This window comes from Carassius gibelio, chromosome B7, assembly GCF_023724105.1.
Source record: "Carassius gibelio isolate Cgi1373 ecotype wild population from Czech Republic chromosome B7, carGib1.2-hapl.c, whole genome shotgun sequence".
NCBI classification, from domain to species: Eukaryota; Metazoa; Chordata; class Actinopteri; order Cypriniformes; family Cyprinidae; genus Carassius; species Carassius gibelio.
Genome location: NC_068402.1, coordinates 37,895,043 through 37,912,207, shown reverse-complemented (window position 1 = coordinate 37,912,207; position 17,165 = coordinate 37,895,043). Strand labels below are relative to the sequence as shown.

The 17,165-nt window shown below is 38.0% G+C and overlaps 1 protein-coding gene across 14 annotated transcripts in view; it reads right to left on the bottom strand.

The window, feature by feature from the left end:
• Positions 1-643: 643 nt before the first annotated feature.
• LOC127961469 (adhesion G protein-coupled receptor L3-like) overlaps positions 644-17,165 on the bottom strand; it is a 255,154-nt gene continuing 238,632 nt past the window's right edge. For 4 of the 14 annotated variants that reach the window (XM_052560585.1, XM_052560588.1, XM_052560584.1 and 1 more), the window contains 7 exons: positions 13,230-13,398; positions 12,721-12,846; positions 12,554-12,604; positions 11,585-11,681; positions 6,166-6,294; positions 3,819-3,836; positions 644-2,827 (listed from right to left, as the gene is read on the bottom strand). In XM_052560585.1, the coding sequence (XP_052416545.1) occupies positions 1,995-2,827; positions 3,819-3,836; positions 6,166-6,294; positions 11,585-11,681; positions 12,554-12,604; positions 12,721-12,846; positions 13,230-13,398 (1,423 nt within the window). In that variant the 3' untranslated portion in view covers positions 644-1,994. The remainder of the gene's footprint in view (positions 2,828-3,818; positions 3,837-6,165; positions 6,295-11,584; positions 11,682-12,553; positions 12,605-12,720; positions 12,847-13,229; positions 13,399-17,165) is intronic. The other 10 variants (XM_052560595.1, XM_052560597.1, XM_052560594.1 and 7 more) reach the window with 4 other exon arrangements.

The window sequence follows — 17,165 nt, the reverse complement described above, 5'->3', positions numbered from 1 at the left end:
TTAATATATATATATATATATATATATATATATATATATATATATATATATATATATATATATATATATATAATACTGCTGTTATGAGGTTTTACATACAATTTGTTTGGTAATGGCTGAAATGTGGAGTGACAAGATACGACAGAAGACCATTTTTTAATTGCCACATCACTTCTGGGAACATCTGACGAACCACTTGCCTGATATTTTAGTTCAGCGTTTATATAAATTTAGTATGCTTGTGCAACTCCACTGAATTAATTGCTTGTGCTTGTAATATTCTCAGTATCACTTGAATAACTTTAAATGCAAATGCAAAATGTGGTCTGAAAGTGGCTTCATTAGAGCTCGTTACCAAATTAAGCGATATTGGAAATTTAATTCTGAAGCAATCAATCTTCAGTTTATTTATAAATTACATTTTAATTTAATTGATGATTTTCTCTATAAAGTGAAAAATTTCATTACCAGCACACAGAGTATCCACCTGAAACCACAATCAAATCTGTTTTACTTATATATTTTTTTCTTTTTCTTTTTTTACCATATATGTAACATGGTTTAATAAGGTTTCTCATCAAAAGAGCTCCTAATTAACAAAATGTGTCGTGTTGCAGAAAACGCAGAAAGCCAGCGACTCGGCTTCACTCTGTCAGTCATTTATTTGTTGGCAAACAAGTTTCACTGTTACAACAAATATTAGTGAGAGGTCATTCAACCACAGGAGGAAAAAAGGGATAAAAGAATAAATAAAATCATATTTGTAATGATAAAAAAATCTAATATGTGCCACATTCATTTACCCCCAGACATTTTTGCAGAAAAGTTTGTAATTTTTCCCTCAGTGAAATAAATAACCATTCATTCCCCACCAAAAAAAAAAAAAAAAAAAAAAAAAAAAAAAATTAAAAATCAAACAGAAGGTATGCTGGATCTCTGCAGCTAAATCACACAAGTGCACCTCTGTCTGAATGAAAACGACCTCCGCTGATCATATACCATAACACCTCTCATATCTCTACTCCAAAATGGCAACATATTTTCAATGTTGGGCTTCCTTTCTTCATTCATCTACAAGCCGGTGTCTATAAATCAAAGAGAACGATGAAAATAGGAATTATTTTTTGTCTATCCTGTCATTTTTGTTTTACTTGCCATTATTCACACTGAAATGAAGATGTGAATGTAAAAGACATAATTAAAAAAAAGAGCAAGGGATCAAAACCTGTCATTGAGGACGAGACCACCGGGAGAGAAAAGGAAATGATCTGAAATCACCATGGTTACAGAAGCGGAGGGCGTAGGAACAGAATAAGCACTATCCTGTGTAACACTAGTGTCTGTACATTTACATAGAAATATTGTAGAATAATCCAGTATTAGTTCTTCCCCCGCTTCTCGATATTTGTTATTAATACAGCAAAGAACAGAAATGATGTCCAAGAGCACATGGTGAAGACGTCTTTCTTCATATTGTTCTCTGTCGCAGCAAAACGTGCTGCTTTTCACCATGTGAGAAGAAGAAAAATATTTAAAAAGCAAATATATGTATACAGAAGATATTAAAAGAGTTTTCGAGTCACAGACTTGATTGGTGTTGACTAGATGCACTGAGCTACTAACAATGTTTTTTGGCAGTCATTTGTATTCCTCCGGGGTCGCAGAGAGTAAAAAAACCCTCGAAATCTCACACTCCCCCACAAGGTTATACAGCAAATCCATTTTCGGGTCCATTTTCCCTTGAAGTAGAAGTGCACTACCAATAGAATCCAAAGAATGTCAGGTTTCATTCCTTTACAAGCAAGAGTAATCCTCTCCTGAACAGAATACAAGATTGCCTCCCAAGGTTTGTTGGTGCAGTTAATTTCTCTGCGGACACAGAAAAGCTAAAGTGAACAACTGCGGACGACAGAACAGTACAGAAACGTAGAAGAGCCAGCAGAGGTCGAAATGTCATGGGTTACGGGTGTGAATGCGACTGGGTTTGGCGCCCTCTATAGGCTGGTGACCATGTGTGCGGTTTCCCTTGGTGTTTCTTCAGGGGAAACCTCATCTTTGGGTGGGACGATAAAGCCTTCGCTGCTGCCGCGGCCCAGTTGGTAGTAGCTATGCAGCTGGTGCAGATGGTTACGCGAGCCCAAGTTGGGCATGCTCTTATAATACACGTCGTCCGGCTCACCGCTTCTGGGGAGCGTGTGCATGTCACCGCTGCGAGGCAGCGAATGCATGTCAGAGCGCTCGGGGTCGGGGAGCGTGGGCATGCTGGTGTAGAGCGAGTCTCTCTGCGGCGATGGAGTCTCTTCCGTTTGCTCCTCTGTCAGCAGAGGGAAGAAACTCTCGCTGTTTTCTTGCGGAAGGCGCCGTCTCGATGAAGAAGCCGAGCTGAAGGTGGAGGGAAGAGGCTGGATGTGGCGTGGAAGCAAGGGTGCATTGGACTCTTCCCTGATCAGCTCCAGCCCTAGACAGTCCTCATGTGGGAGAGACACAGAGTCGTCCAAACCCAACGTCAGATTGACGGGCAGCATGTGCGAGTCTTTGACCCCGCCTCCATTGCTGACTTCGTTAACCAGCTTGTTCATGAGGTTGCGTCCGTGCTCGGCCGTGTGGCCGTGGTTGTTCAGGTAGGTGGGCAGGTAGTTGGAGGTGAGCTCTTTCAGGATCCGTTTCTCCAGCGTGGTCTCTTCGTGTACGTTGTACGTGCGGCCCATGATTTGCACGCAGTCTCTCATGTAATCGGCACTAGCTAAGCTGTAGCTGTTGCCTTGGTTACCATTCAGTGGTAGAGTATCCATGGCACTTGTATCCCGAGCATTGTTCAGGATTCCCTCTGCAAATGGAGAGTCAGAGAGAAGAGTAATTAAAATCAGCTTGCGCCTGGCGCATCTGTAAGACCGACATGCAAAACAGCTCGCCGAAACAAACCGAAAAACCTTGAAACCATTCGTCCCTGAGGTGGACGCTCATTGAGCTTCCAAACCACTTCTATTTTGGGTATTGATTGGATTTGTCAGGAGTTCAAGGCTGATGTGAGGTTTAAAACTCATTTCAGAATTCACTGAAACGTGCCAGCTAAGTCTGCAATGATGGACTTACCTGTCAAACTCATCTTTCGGCTATGAATTTGCAACCTCGATTGTTCTCATCTCCAATAGCAAATAATACACAAATCACTCTGCAAAGCCGGCAAACACAACAGAAACACAACGCACGGACACTAACACACCACGATACACAACAGCTAATGCACGCAAAGCATTCAACAAACCAAATCATGCTGGCCTTTATATAACACTCATGTATCATCGGGTACAGAGAGAGCAGCTTCTCCGCCTATATATATATCTCTAAGTTAATTAACTTTTGCATTTTATCAGCGTCTTGATGTTAAATTCTTAATAAAAAGAAGCATGCAAGCGTGGGCTAATAACAAACTCTCACACTCTTCTAACAAAATGTGGGATCACTTTCTTGTGTACCAATTTTTAGCTGTAACATTTGAGCATAAACAAATAAATAGCATTTGTTTCACTTATCAGTGGCTTAGACAAATAAGCACATTTTAATTGGTGGAAAAAGACCAGGGTTGCAAAACACAGACCTGTCCGCTCAGCTTCTAGTTTAACAAAAGCATCACTTTGTGTTAAAGAAGAGATGAGAAAACGTAGGTTTTCACTTTAATGAGGTTGAGAGTGCTCTCCGATTAGAATATCGACTAAAACATCTCTTAGCAGAATGGCGTTAACTATAGTTTTAGGGAAAGAGTAATAACGTTAAGGGAAATTACATTTGGTAAGCAATGTTTAGTTTGACTCCCATACTTGTCTCTCTGTAGGGCTCTTAAAGGACAGCATGGGAAAGGAAAGAGAAAAAGGTACAGGTAAGCATTCACAGTGACCGCTCAAATAGAACATGCACACAGACCTCTCAAATACAGACACACACCCCCATGTCCCTTTGCAAATCCCAGGATGCACATGTAAATGCTATAAAATTGTGCTTTAAAGACCCTTGACTCTCTGGAGGGCACATAAATGGCTTCTGTCTCCATTAGTGACGCGCTCCGCTCTGAACGCGGTTCCACAGTTAGACTTGGATTCGGTAAGAGAGTTATTGATCGGGCTAAAGAGGAACATTAAAAGTGGCCTGGGATCTATTCGTAATTTCGGGGCTTTTATTGATATTAGATTTCAAGGTCGCTACAATGTTTTCAACGCAGATGATGAGGTTGTTATCCAGCGCTCGCCCCTCCCCACTGACACTGTCCAGAAACACGTCTGTCTCTCCGTCTCTAGTGCCTTCTGAATTCTTTCAGATCCATGGGTTAGTGGAGGTGGCGGTAACAGGTGGTGACGGGGAGAAAGCAGATCACCAGTGCAACAGACAGACAGGGCGAGATGGAGTGAGACAGCTGCATGCAGAGATGCGTTACTGCTAATAGGAGAAGCCAGGCCTCCTGCGTGCATCTCAGCGTGAGAGTGCTGTGGATTCATGTTCTAAAAGAATGCGATAGGCATATGAAGTGTTGCTTTGAAAAAAAAAAAACGTTTTTCTATGCAGCTCTGAAAAAGCGTGCTTTGTTGAAACACATCAGTGCTGTGACACGCCACTAAATACTCCTAGCATCTGTCCAATGCCTTTTGCGTGAGACACATGAGAGTGACATGTCTTCAAGTCTAAACACTTTGTATGAAGTCTTACTCCGTGTTTTGCATGCATGGAGCGAATTTATTTTTAGTTGCATCAGTTCTGTGACACACCACAGAAATACCTAGCACCTAAAGACCGTACGATTTGGTATTGTAATTCAAGTTGCAGTTGCATTTCTGTTTAGTTAAAAAATATTGTCAAACCATGGATCTTCTGAAATGCCAGACATTAATGCATTTATAAAGTTTGCAGATGCATTTGTTATGACGTGCAGGGACTGAAATGACATGGTGAAAATTGCAGCATAAGGGCATGGCAGATTTCTGGTCTGAAAGAACACTCAAGATATGTGAAGTCTTACTGAGTGTTTGAATGAAAGGAAATAATTTATTGTTTTCAGCTTCACCAATACTTTGACGAGCCAAAAAAACTGTGTAGCGTCACAGACCAAACCTGTGCACAAGGCACATTAAACTGGTACTATATGTCTTCAGTTCCAGTTTGGACAGTTTTGTCTTGTGATTAAGCACTAATGCAAACACAAGTTTGAAATCGCATTTCTCTCTAGATGAGAAAATTGCTCTACCTTGCTTTTCCTGAAATTGCAGGCCTACTACAAGCAATGCAGCATGCAAACATGGTAGATTTCTGGCCAAAAATCTGAGTGTTTGCATATAGGGAATGCATCATTATTTTCAATTGCATCAGTGTTGCAACATATCACATTAAATTGTCTATCACTGTCAAAACAATTTATGGCAAAAAAAAAAAAAAAATGCATTTGCCTTGCTCCTCCTGAAATGCCAGGCCTTGTGGAAGCATTGCTGCATGAGTGCATGAACACTCTAGATGTGTGATGTCTGCATTCTGCATGAATACTGCAACATGCCAAAAAAAAAACTGTGTAGCAACGCTGTCGCATTAGACTGGCACATCTTCAGAAGAGTATTTATATTTTGTGTTATGATGCATTTATTCAATTTGCAGTCGCATTCCTGGCTAGATTAAAATGTCCTTATCTCATGTTTGTGTCAGGTCTCTTGAGGTCATTGCTGCAGATTTTTGGTCTGTAATGAAGTCTTACTGAGTGTTCCACATGCAAGAGGCACATTCATTGTTTTGAGTTGCATCAAGTTAAGTTTGGCTGTCCAAACCCATCTGCAGCAGACACATTAGTGTGACATGACTTCAAAGGAGCGGGTGATTTGATTTTACTCTGCAATTAGGCACTAATGCATATAAAGATTGAGTCGCATTTCTGTCAAGCAGCTAAATGTAGCTATCAGTTATTATAATTATTTCAGCTTGATGAACTCATTTTTCATTGGGAATTACATGTTTGTTTGGCTCAGACTGTACCAGACAAAAGACAAAGATGACCGCAGACACATTCAGTATGAAGCCAAATAGCGGAGCCCTTATCCCCAACTCACACACACACATACTGTACACACACATACACACACACACACACAGTTAGTGCACTGGAAGTCAAAGCAACGGAAGAATGCAGCACACCTTGAGTGTTGTACATGCTGAGGGTGGGGTTGTTATAGATGGCTGAATCGCCCAGTAAGGTGTTATAGGGGTTGTTAGAGGCGTGAGCGCGCAGCAGAGAGTTTGGGATGAGGTGATTGGCCATGGCACCTGATACAGCCGCACAGATGGAGAGAAGAACACACAGAGAAGATCAAACAAACGCAGCAACAATGTTAGCATCGTTATCATACAGACCACTCATCAGCAGCCACAGATAAAAATAAATAAAAATAAAAAGCAAGAGCATTCAACCAATGTTAGCACTCTGACGGTCTATGTGAGTGAGTGCTGAAGTGAATTTTAAATGAACATGATCTCTTTTACAAAGAACAACAATATTGATGACTAATTTTGCACCTAGGGCATATATAACCCCCCTCCAATCAAATGCTTTCTAGAATGTGTTGAAGCCCATTTCCACTACATAAAGACAAATAATGCTGTATTAAATTATGATTATGAGATACTAAGTCATGATGAGTTAAATGTCTAGTATTATTGTAAAGTATTAAATCTCATATTTTTGACTTCTTAATTTAGACTTTATCTCGTTAAGAATTACTTTTCATAATTATGACCATTTTTCACTTTTGATTTTCATGTAATAACTGATTTGTATCTCCCAATTTCTATTTTGTGTCATAATCTCATAAAGGTTTTTATCACATAATGACTTATAAATTTGAATTCTCATAGTTTAGACTATCTCATTATGACAGTAATTATGACAGTATCTCATAATTTGGACTTTGCCAATTTAGGTTTTTATGTAACAACTGACTTTTTCATCTCACAATTTACAAGTTCTGTCATAATCTTACAACTCTTTCTTTATTCCATATTTATAAATTATCTCATAATTTCAACCTTTTTGTCATAATATTAAGTTTATCTCTTAATTATGTATTTTCTCGTAATTTTCCCATAATCTCCCAGTTTCCATGTTCTGCCAGTCTCATAATCACATAATTGACATTATCTCATAATTATGACTTTTTATGTCATAATAATGATTTACCAAAATGTTTTTTTTTTTTTTTTTGGCAGAAAAAGGCTTCCATACAAATGAGAATGTTCCTCCCCCAATCCCCTACTGTACATGTATTAACCATTTCATCTACAACCACTCTATGTGTCCATTTGTAGACTATTTGTATTATGTTTGTATATGTATAGTTTTGAAAGTGTATATACTGTACATAAGTATACTGTTACGTGTTAAATGTGTCAGTGGAGCACTCTCTCAAGCTTTTCACTCACCACGGCACACATGCTGTTGATGGTGTGACAATAAACCTGATTTGATGTTTGATTTGAAAAGGCTATTGGATATTTAAAATGAGTCAAACTCTTTGTGTTCTGTTCAGACTCCCCTTAACACAGGAAGGTAATCTCTGCTCATCAAACCATCACAGCAGTGGTGATAAATAGGGATGAATTTACAGACACAACTTCTCTGAAAGGTTGTTAACATGCAAGCATGCTTTAACATTCTGACAGTTCTATCTCTCCGAGATGTCTTGAAAATGCATTCCCTTTAAAGCACTGCTTTTGTAACGAATCCCCCTCCATCTTCTTCACTTTCAAGACAATTACTGCTGGATTGAAATGTCCAGTTGTGAGCAGTGTATCTATTATTATTCTGAACAGGCCCACACAGAATCTGTGCCCACCCATTTCCACAAAATTGGATTTTCACAATGTTTTACATCTCCTGCCCCTGTGTTTGTTTATTAAATAATTTAGCTAATTTAATTATGCTTTTAGTTATCAATACGGATATAATGCTTTCAGTTCAGCTCTCGTTGTTTGAATTTGCAATAACAGGACTTGTTATAGCCTTTTTTTTTTTTTTTTTTTTTTTTTTGTATCTGCTTATTTAACCCAAATAAACAAGTCTGGATGTGATCCTAACCCAGATGACTAGTCAGTCAGATGACCTACCAACTAGTCAAACACATTATGTAATCACTTGCTTTCTGATTCTGCAGTGAAGACCTTGTCCAATATGAACAGTGATTATCAGCGAAGGCATGTTTATTATGCTGTCGGCTAATTATACACCTCTGAAAATCATTCGCTGAACACTGAGATGAGCAGCTTCGGTGATACGACACAGACAGAAATACACCGACTCCCTGCTTCACTGAGTCTGAAGTTAAAATGCAGCTTTTTCTGCAGAGGAAACTATTACACAAGACTTCTAAATAAATAAAAACCTCTCAAAAAAAAAGTGAGCTAACCTCCATGGCAACAACATCCCTTTGAGGAGGTAAAAAATGATTCATAAACAAATTATGACTGTCAGAATTAACACATTAACATGATTAAAACTCTGTAATGTGCAATAATTAAAATGTGTTCAGTTAACACATTTGCCAGATTTTATAAGCTAAACATTATAATTTAGCAGAATCCATCTCAAGATGATTAGGAATAAAGTCATAGTATTAGGGTAGCTAACTACTATATTATACAAACATATTACTAAATATGTTCTGTATAAACACACGGTTATATATTATATATAAATAAATACATGAACAAATAAAAAAAATATAATAACCCTTGATTAATATTTATATTTTTACACTAACTGGCAGTCCTAAAATAAGTTTTAAAATGTTTTCTTTGACTACAGATAGTTTTCTGTAGATATTGTAATTGTTTGATGCTTTTGTGTCTCACAGGTTGACTGTGTGTGTGTGTGTGTGTGTGTGTGTTGATGAGTCGTGTGATTTCTCTGTATGTCTCTCACACACTCTTCCTCTGAGTTGGGCTTTGTGTCTCTGGTTAATACATCTGTCCGCTCTGAGCAGCGTGTGTGATGGAGCATCTCACACACACACACACACAAACATTTTGGTTAAGTGCTGAGAGCCTAATTATTGCCATTGTGACACCTCCTCTCTCTGGAGAGGTTCAATCCATCATCATAACAGAACATTAGTGTATCTCTGATCAGAACACAGACAGAAAGAGAGAAAGACTGAAATCAGCTTCATAGATGCGTCTGATATTCAGAGCAGAGCTTCATTTCCCTGCACACCGGTCTGTGTGTGTGTGTGTGTGTGTGTGTGTGTGTGTGTGTGTGTCTGGGGGGGGGGGGGGGGGGGGGGGGTAAGTTTAAAACTGTTCTTATAAGTGAGCTAAATCTGATAAAACCTGCCTCGAGTGGAAACAATGACTCATATATCTAGCTTTTCTTTTTTTTTTATATATAAACTTTCGTCATTATCTGAATGGTTTCATTGCACTTTCCTCAAATAAAGGTGGTATTTTTAAACATTAAATATACTTATTGGAATGAGGGCATTTGCACCTCTACACCTTCTCATATCTCAATAAATGTATAGATTTATTAGATTAGATGACCTAAAATATCATCAAATGACATAAACAAGAGGGATTGTATATACACAGAAATCATATTCAATGCAAGTAAAGTGTTTACTTTAATGTTTCAACTTTTGTGAAGAAGGAATATCAAAAGATTGGTGAAATAATATTCTACCGTCATTCAGCACAACATATATTTATGTAAAAACTACTTAAGGCTTGTTATTAAATATGCCCGATCAGCCCGATCTCACAGCAATTCATATTTACTAGGTGGCTAATTCGTACGACCTCACTCTTACAAATTCATACGATTCTTGCCAAATTGTACGTATTTTATGAGTTGCATGATTCATATTAATTTGTATGAATTACCTACAACTAACCCCGCCCCTAAAACACACCCATCACTGGGGTTTAGACAAATCGTACAAAATTGTACAAATGAGTTCATTCGAATTCATAAAAAAATCGGTCAAAAATCATAAAACTAATATACTAATAACAGAGAGGAAAACACACACACAAATCAGTTTTGGTAAATGTTTCCTTGAATGCATTTGGCAAGATCAAGAAACATTTGTGACATCTGTGCCAGTGTTGTGTGTGTTATTTGTGGAAAGCATTATTGTCTGCGGTGTGAATTAGCCCGAGATGTTTCTCAGCATCAGCTGTTTTCTGTCCTTTCTCTGAGGAATGAAGCGTCTGCAGATACCTGCTGTCATTTCACTCCACTGGAAATCTTTCCTGGTAAGATACGGCATATTGCAGGCTAATTAAGTCCTCATCCACCGGTTTACCTCTCATTTACACAACACACACAGAGTTGAGAGAACTGAGCTTCATTACATTCAGCTGACAATTATTAAAACGGTCTTAACTTTAACTTTCTATTTTCTCCTTATCTCAACACACTGTCATTTACTTCAAGTCTTAAAAGTTTAATTACCACTTTTTTATTTTTATTTTACTGGCCATAAAAAATAGACTTATTTGCGTGTTCTGGTTTTTCTGAACTTTTCTCACGCAATTAAAGCAGCATTTCAGACGCACGTCAGGAGAAACTCACAGACGCTGGATTTACTTGTAAATGTTTAATGTACTGAATGTCAGGATTGGAAAGATCTTCATTAAAGAAACATAAGCATAGTTTTAAGTCTTATCTGTAGATATGAAATCTTTTTTTTTCATCCCTGTTTTCTGCTCTGATTTCAAACATGCAATTATCCAGGACACCAAACTCTGCAGGTGCTGGTTAACTTCAGCTCGTTTCAGTAGGATCTGACTTTGAAAATAAAAATAACTAATTGAAAATGATCTCATTCCGACTCATTCTGCCAGCTCGGGTCACGTGGTTAAAGCACTGCTGAATGTGCACACAAGAATTTATGACAAACTCAAATATTAAGTACTTTTATGTTATGTCTGGTGAAACTTGTATGCGATGCATTTAAATATATCTGAAATGACACATTTGTAATGATGAAGCTGCACTTTAATGTAATATTGTAAAGCACACTACAGGTACTTTACGTATGCTTTGGTAGGTAGCACATCGAGATAAGTGTACTTCTCTAAAACACCACAACATATTATTAAAACATGATTTAAAATGTACTTTAAAGTATTTAAATTTTTTATTTAACATTTTAAAAGTGTACTTAAATGTGTTCAGAAACAATCATGAAAGTGTCCTTTTATTTAATCAATATTATATTATTTGCTAGTAAATGTATATTTTGTAAAAAGTATAGTTTTAAAATTTGACATTCAGTACAAGAACTCAATGTGAAGTGCACTTGTTCTTCACAGTGGATTGTGTTTACAAACATATGCTCTTGTTTTTGTGACGTGTGTGTGGGTGTAGGGTGTATGGTGTGTGTTCATATGATGTGTGTAAGTGTAAGTGTGTGTGTGCGCGTGTTCATATGATGTGTGTGTGTGTGTGTGATTGTGTGCGTGCGTGTGTGTGTGCATGTGTGTGTGCACGCGTGTGTGTGTGATAGTGTGATTTTGTGTGTGTGTGTGTGTGTGTGTGTGTGTGTGTGTGTGCTTGTACCTCTGTTGAGTGTCGCTGCACTGTTAATGTCTCCAGCCATGAATGAAGACTCGGACTGCTTCCTCACCGTGTCGTTCCACATGCGGCGGATTCGGCTCTGTGAACAACAACAGCGGTTCACACACACATTCCTCACATGATCAGAGACAGATCACTTCATCTGACACACACTCATCAGTCAGAAATCAAACCGAACAGCCGTTCAATCTCTTAAACATTACTGGTCAGGAACCACATGACAAAATGCTCTTTCTTTTGCTGTAACCAATCTAAAACGCTCCTCAACACACCACAGCAGCGTCTGTTTGTCAGTATAAGAATCGTGTGTCTGTTCCTCATCTCTCTGACATTCACACACACACACACACACACAGGCGATCAAGGGTCAGACGAGTGGGATTCTGCTGCATGTCAGACTCTCATTACATGTTTACACACGACTCCTGAAAGGCCAAAGGTCAAATTGGAAACCTCGTCTCCATGGAGATCATGTAACCAGACAAACGGTTACCATGGAAATGAGATATTGAAGCACAGATATGTAAAGCTTTAGATTTGTTTGACACGAGGACAACACGTGATGGAAATCCTGCCTGCATCTCGCTTCATTTCGACCCACACAATGTATTTTTGGCTATTGCTGCAAATATACCTCAACAATTGAAGACTGGTTTTGTGCTCCAGGGTCACAAATGATTCTGAAGATCATGTGACACTGAAGACTGGAGAAATTATGCTAAAAATTCAGCTTTAAGCACAGCATTAAATTACATTTTTAAATGCAATTTTGGTGAGAATAAGATACTTAAAAACATTAAAATATATGAATTACTCCAATCTGTTGACCATAAGTTTACAGAATTGAAGCCCTTCCTGACTCTTCCTGAAGTGTTTCTAACAGACTGAGCGAGAGCGAGAGCGAGAGCTGCTCAGGTGTGAGGTGTGTGAGGTCACGGGGCTGATAGTTACTTGCTCATACTGTAACTGTGAAGAGTTTGTCATACAAGGAGGATGATGAACCTTGTGATGAAAGAAAACAAGAGAAACACACACAGAGAGAGAGTGAGAGAGAATACACACACGGACACTCACAAGATCTGTTGTGTTTGTGCTGCTGTGTTTGTGTGTGTTTGTACCTGCGACGCAGAGGAGTATCGTCCCGGGCCGCGTGATGACGAGCTCTTCACCGAACCCATGGACGACTCCACGCTCTTCCCGCTGTAACAGTGAGTCCGCAGACACTTCCCGTACTCTTTACGCACCTGCACACACACACACACACACACACACACACACACAGTGTTTCTGGACCGAGGTTGTGTGTAACTCCTGGAAGTGTTTATTTAATGATGAAGCATCAGAAGTGAGTTCAGTGAAGTTTCATCAACTCTTCTAATGTCTCCATCAGCTGAAAACTGACCTGACCTCTGAGCTTTTTTTATTAATAATAAATAAAAATGTGTGTATATATATATATATATATATATATATATATATATATATATATATATATATATATATATATATATATATAATGAACATTTTATACAAAATCTTTTCTACATTTTATACAAAATAAAAATAAAAATATATATCTATATTTGTTTTGTATGGTGTGTGTGTGTATGACTGAGTTTTTCCCAACCTTCTTCTGCAGGACGCAGTGAAATATGAAGATGAACATGCCCTGCAGCGAGTTAAAGATGGTGAAGAGGTACGCCATGATCACCGTGCTCTCGTTAACGTACATCAGACCAAACGCCCAGGTCAGGCCGAGCAGACAGAGCAGAGCGATGGCTCCGATCACCCACGATCTGCAACACACACACACACACACACACACACACACACAGCGAATTAGCCCTGAAAATACAGTCAGAACTCATTACTCGCAAAATAAGACAGAAGTGCGAGATCAAGTGCCTATATTGGTAAATTTCTACCCCTCTCTCCATGTAAATTACATCTGACTTCAGTTAAAGTGAACTCCATTTTCTTCCCCACTCATGCCGCTCTAATGTATATCTGTGGGACTTTGTTTCACGAGAAAAAAGAAAACGAATGAAGATGCTGCAAAGATCCAAAAAGGACAAAAGCAGCATCAGTCATTCGTTCTCGGGAAAAAAAGGTACAAAATCTGTGACTGCTTCAGGATCCTTTCAAAACCTACTCATGTATATGGAATAGATAATAATGGTGTAATCTTTTAAGAATAATGTGATTTTTTTTAGGCTAAATGTAAAATCAACCACTCCAATGCAAGACTTTTTACCATTTGTACCAAAAAAAAAAGAAAAAAAAAAAAAGAGGTCATATATTTTTTTTTTTCAAAAGACTTGAAACAGAATGCAAATAATCCTACACATCACTTTAATGGGTCTTATTCTGTTATTTCTTGTCAAGTCTGGTCTTTTGTTGATCAGAAAAGAGCAGCTCAGTCTTCCTGTTAAATTTATCATATGTTTGAGCAGAGTAAACATTATCAAATTGTCATTTTTTTAGCAAACTATCCTTATAAAAACCATCCCACCTCTCTTTCTTTCATTCAGCAAGAGTTGGAGGAGTCTGTAATGAGATGTGTTGTGTTGTTTTCACCCGCGGGGCTACACATCCACCAATATCCAGCTCAATTTAACTTCAAAATTACACACATTTACACATGGACTACATCCAATATACCACTAATGGGACACGCAAACTTTATAACATTATCATTAACTATAATTTCCAATAATGAAAAAAACAAGCCTCAGTGAGACTGTATTTCAGAACAAATATTTTGACTAATAAACACACTGTATTTTTACATTTTCTGAAGAAATCATCAGCGTGAAACTGGATTTAAAAGGCTGTGATGGAAGTGAGTTTTAACTCAGCTGTTGGTCATTCAGTTGGCACAACATTGCAAATGCATCTTTGAGGAAGAATTGTAGTTGGAAAAATAACACTTTGATTGCTGATGCACCTCAGACATGGAATGAATGCATTTACACTACAATTAAAATGGCATAAATAAGGCTTTTAGAGACATGTTTTAAAATTCCAATTTTGAAAAATCTTTAGTGCACAAATAAGAAACAACGAAGTCAGGACAAGGAAGTAAGACAAGGAAGTCTACCATTGCATCTTCAAATGGAGCTGAATGTCAAAATGACCTCGTCCTGATTCTCAATGCCTCTATTTGGAGTCATAAAACGGTTTGAGACACACATCAGGAAGAGCTGTGCAGTAAAGAGGGAAACTTTAAGGGCACCCAGAGGATGATGAGCAGAGAATGAGACAAACACACACACACACACACACACACAATAGGGTTGTGTGAGTGATTGGCAGCACTTCATATTGTGCCGTGAAGGAAAACCTGAAAACAGGAAGCGAGTGAAGAAGGTTTATTTGCTGTTATGAAACAGAGAGGAGAGAGAGAAATATGAGCTGGAGGGAAGGAAAGATGGATCTGCTTACTTAATCTCCGGATCATAATCCTCATAACTGAAGAATGAAAAGTGGAAAAAAAAAGAAAAGCAACAGAAAGTTAGAATAAATAAATGGACACTTGAGAGCAGAATGTGAAGGGAAATGAAGCAGATGGGGTTTGATGAAGGCATATCCATTAATATTTCACAAATATAACAGTACAGTAATGAAACAGCATTAAAATCTACAGTACATATTTCTACTAAAACAATTGAACTTATGAAAATATAACAACCGGATATGGGTTGCAGGAACTTAATATTTTTGTACTGATTTTTTAATCAGAGACACTATTGGCACTTTTCCCCTGCATGGTACGGCTTGGTACGGTTAAATTTGTTTTTTTTTCCACTGGGAATAGTACCTGGTACCTGGTATTTTCTAAGTGAACCGTACCATTACCATGTGTAAACTCTGATCACAGACTGGCCGGAGAGAATCGTCACTACCTGCATTACTGAACAAGCGACACAAACACAAAAGAACCCCTCGATTTAAATCAGCACAGCAAGTGAAGGATTGAACGCAACTGTTTTGACCGTGCGCACCTATTTTTTACAACCAAAAAATGTTGCTGTTGCGGAAGTAAAGATGTTCCTCTTGTTGATAGCAGAGGAGCGGATCCAGCGAGAGTTTGATGGGGCGACTCGGAATGAAAGCGTTTTTTTTCTTCAGGAGTCGTGGCAGTACAGGCAGCACAACTATAACGACATGTGAATAATCCCGCCCACTCTAAAACGATACTAAACTGCAGTGGAAATGAAAAGTGTGCTGAGCCGAGCTGTGCTGTAACGTACTGAGATGCGTCGGGGAAATTAAAAATTTGTCCTCATGATTTCCTTTGATTTATGATATAGTGACCATGTTCTAATTCATTGCCTCATTTCGATTTAATTCATTACAACAACATGTCCACAATTTTATCAAATTATGGAATTGATTCTTGAATGAGAAAGAAGAATGAAGAATGTGGAGAAACCAAACACAGTTGATGGTATCCACTGACTTTCGCAATATATATATATATATATATATATATACATATATATATATATATATATATATATATATATATATATATATATATATATATATATATATATATACAGTACAGACCAAAGGTTTGGACACACCTTCTCAATCAAAGAGTTTTCTTTATTTTCATGACTATGAAAATTGTAGATTCACACTGAAGGCATCAAAACTATGAATTAACACATGTGGAATTATATACATAACAAAAAAAGTGTGAAACAACTGTAAATATGTCATATTGTAGGTTATTTTGCTTTGATTCCTGCTTTGCACACTCTTGGCATTCTCTTGATGAGCTTCAAGAGGTAGTCACCTGAAATGGTCTTCCAACAGTCTTGAAGGAGTTCCCCGAGAGATGCTTAGCACTTGTTGGCCCTTTTGCCTTCTGTCTGCGGTCCAGCTCACCCCTAAACCATCTGGATTGGGTTCAGGTCCGGTGACTGTGGAGGTCAGGTCATCTGGCGCAGCTCCCCATCACTCTCCTTCTTGCTCAAATAGCCCTTGATGCCTTCAGTGTGACTCTACAATTTACATAGTCATGAAAATAAAGAAAACTCTTTGAATGAGAAGCTGTGTCCAAACTTTTGGTCTGTACTGTATAAGAGGGTACTTCTTGTTACCAACATTCTTCAAAATATCTTCTTTTGTGCTCAAAAGAAGAAAGAAACTCATACAGGTTTGCAACGACATGAGGCTGAGTAAACGATTAATATTTTGTTTCAGTGATATATACATTTTCCCTATATTTCATGTGTGGGGCATTTGTTTTTAGTTTCGAAGCCAAATTTTCTTATCAGTCCTCTCTTCTTGTAGTGTCCGTGGTTTAACTGAACTAAATAGTTTTTATGTGTAAAACTTATTACACAGACTACTGCAGTAAGCCTATTTACGGCCAAAGAAAAACAGCACTAAAATCACTGAGATATTTAAGATATTGGCCAATTTAAATTACAAGCAAAATCATTAATATTCAATATATCATCCAGCTCTAACATGAGCAATAATTTATATAGAAAGACAAGACCGAACCAACCGCAAGATATAAACAAGTTCAACTGCTGACACACACACA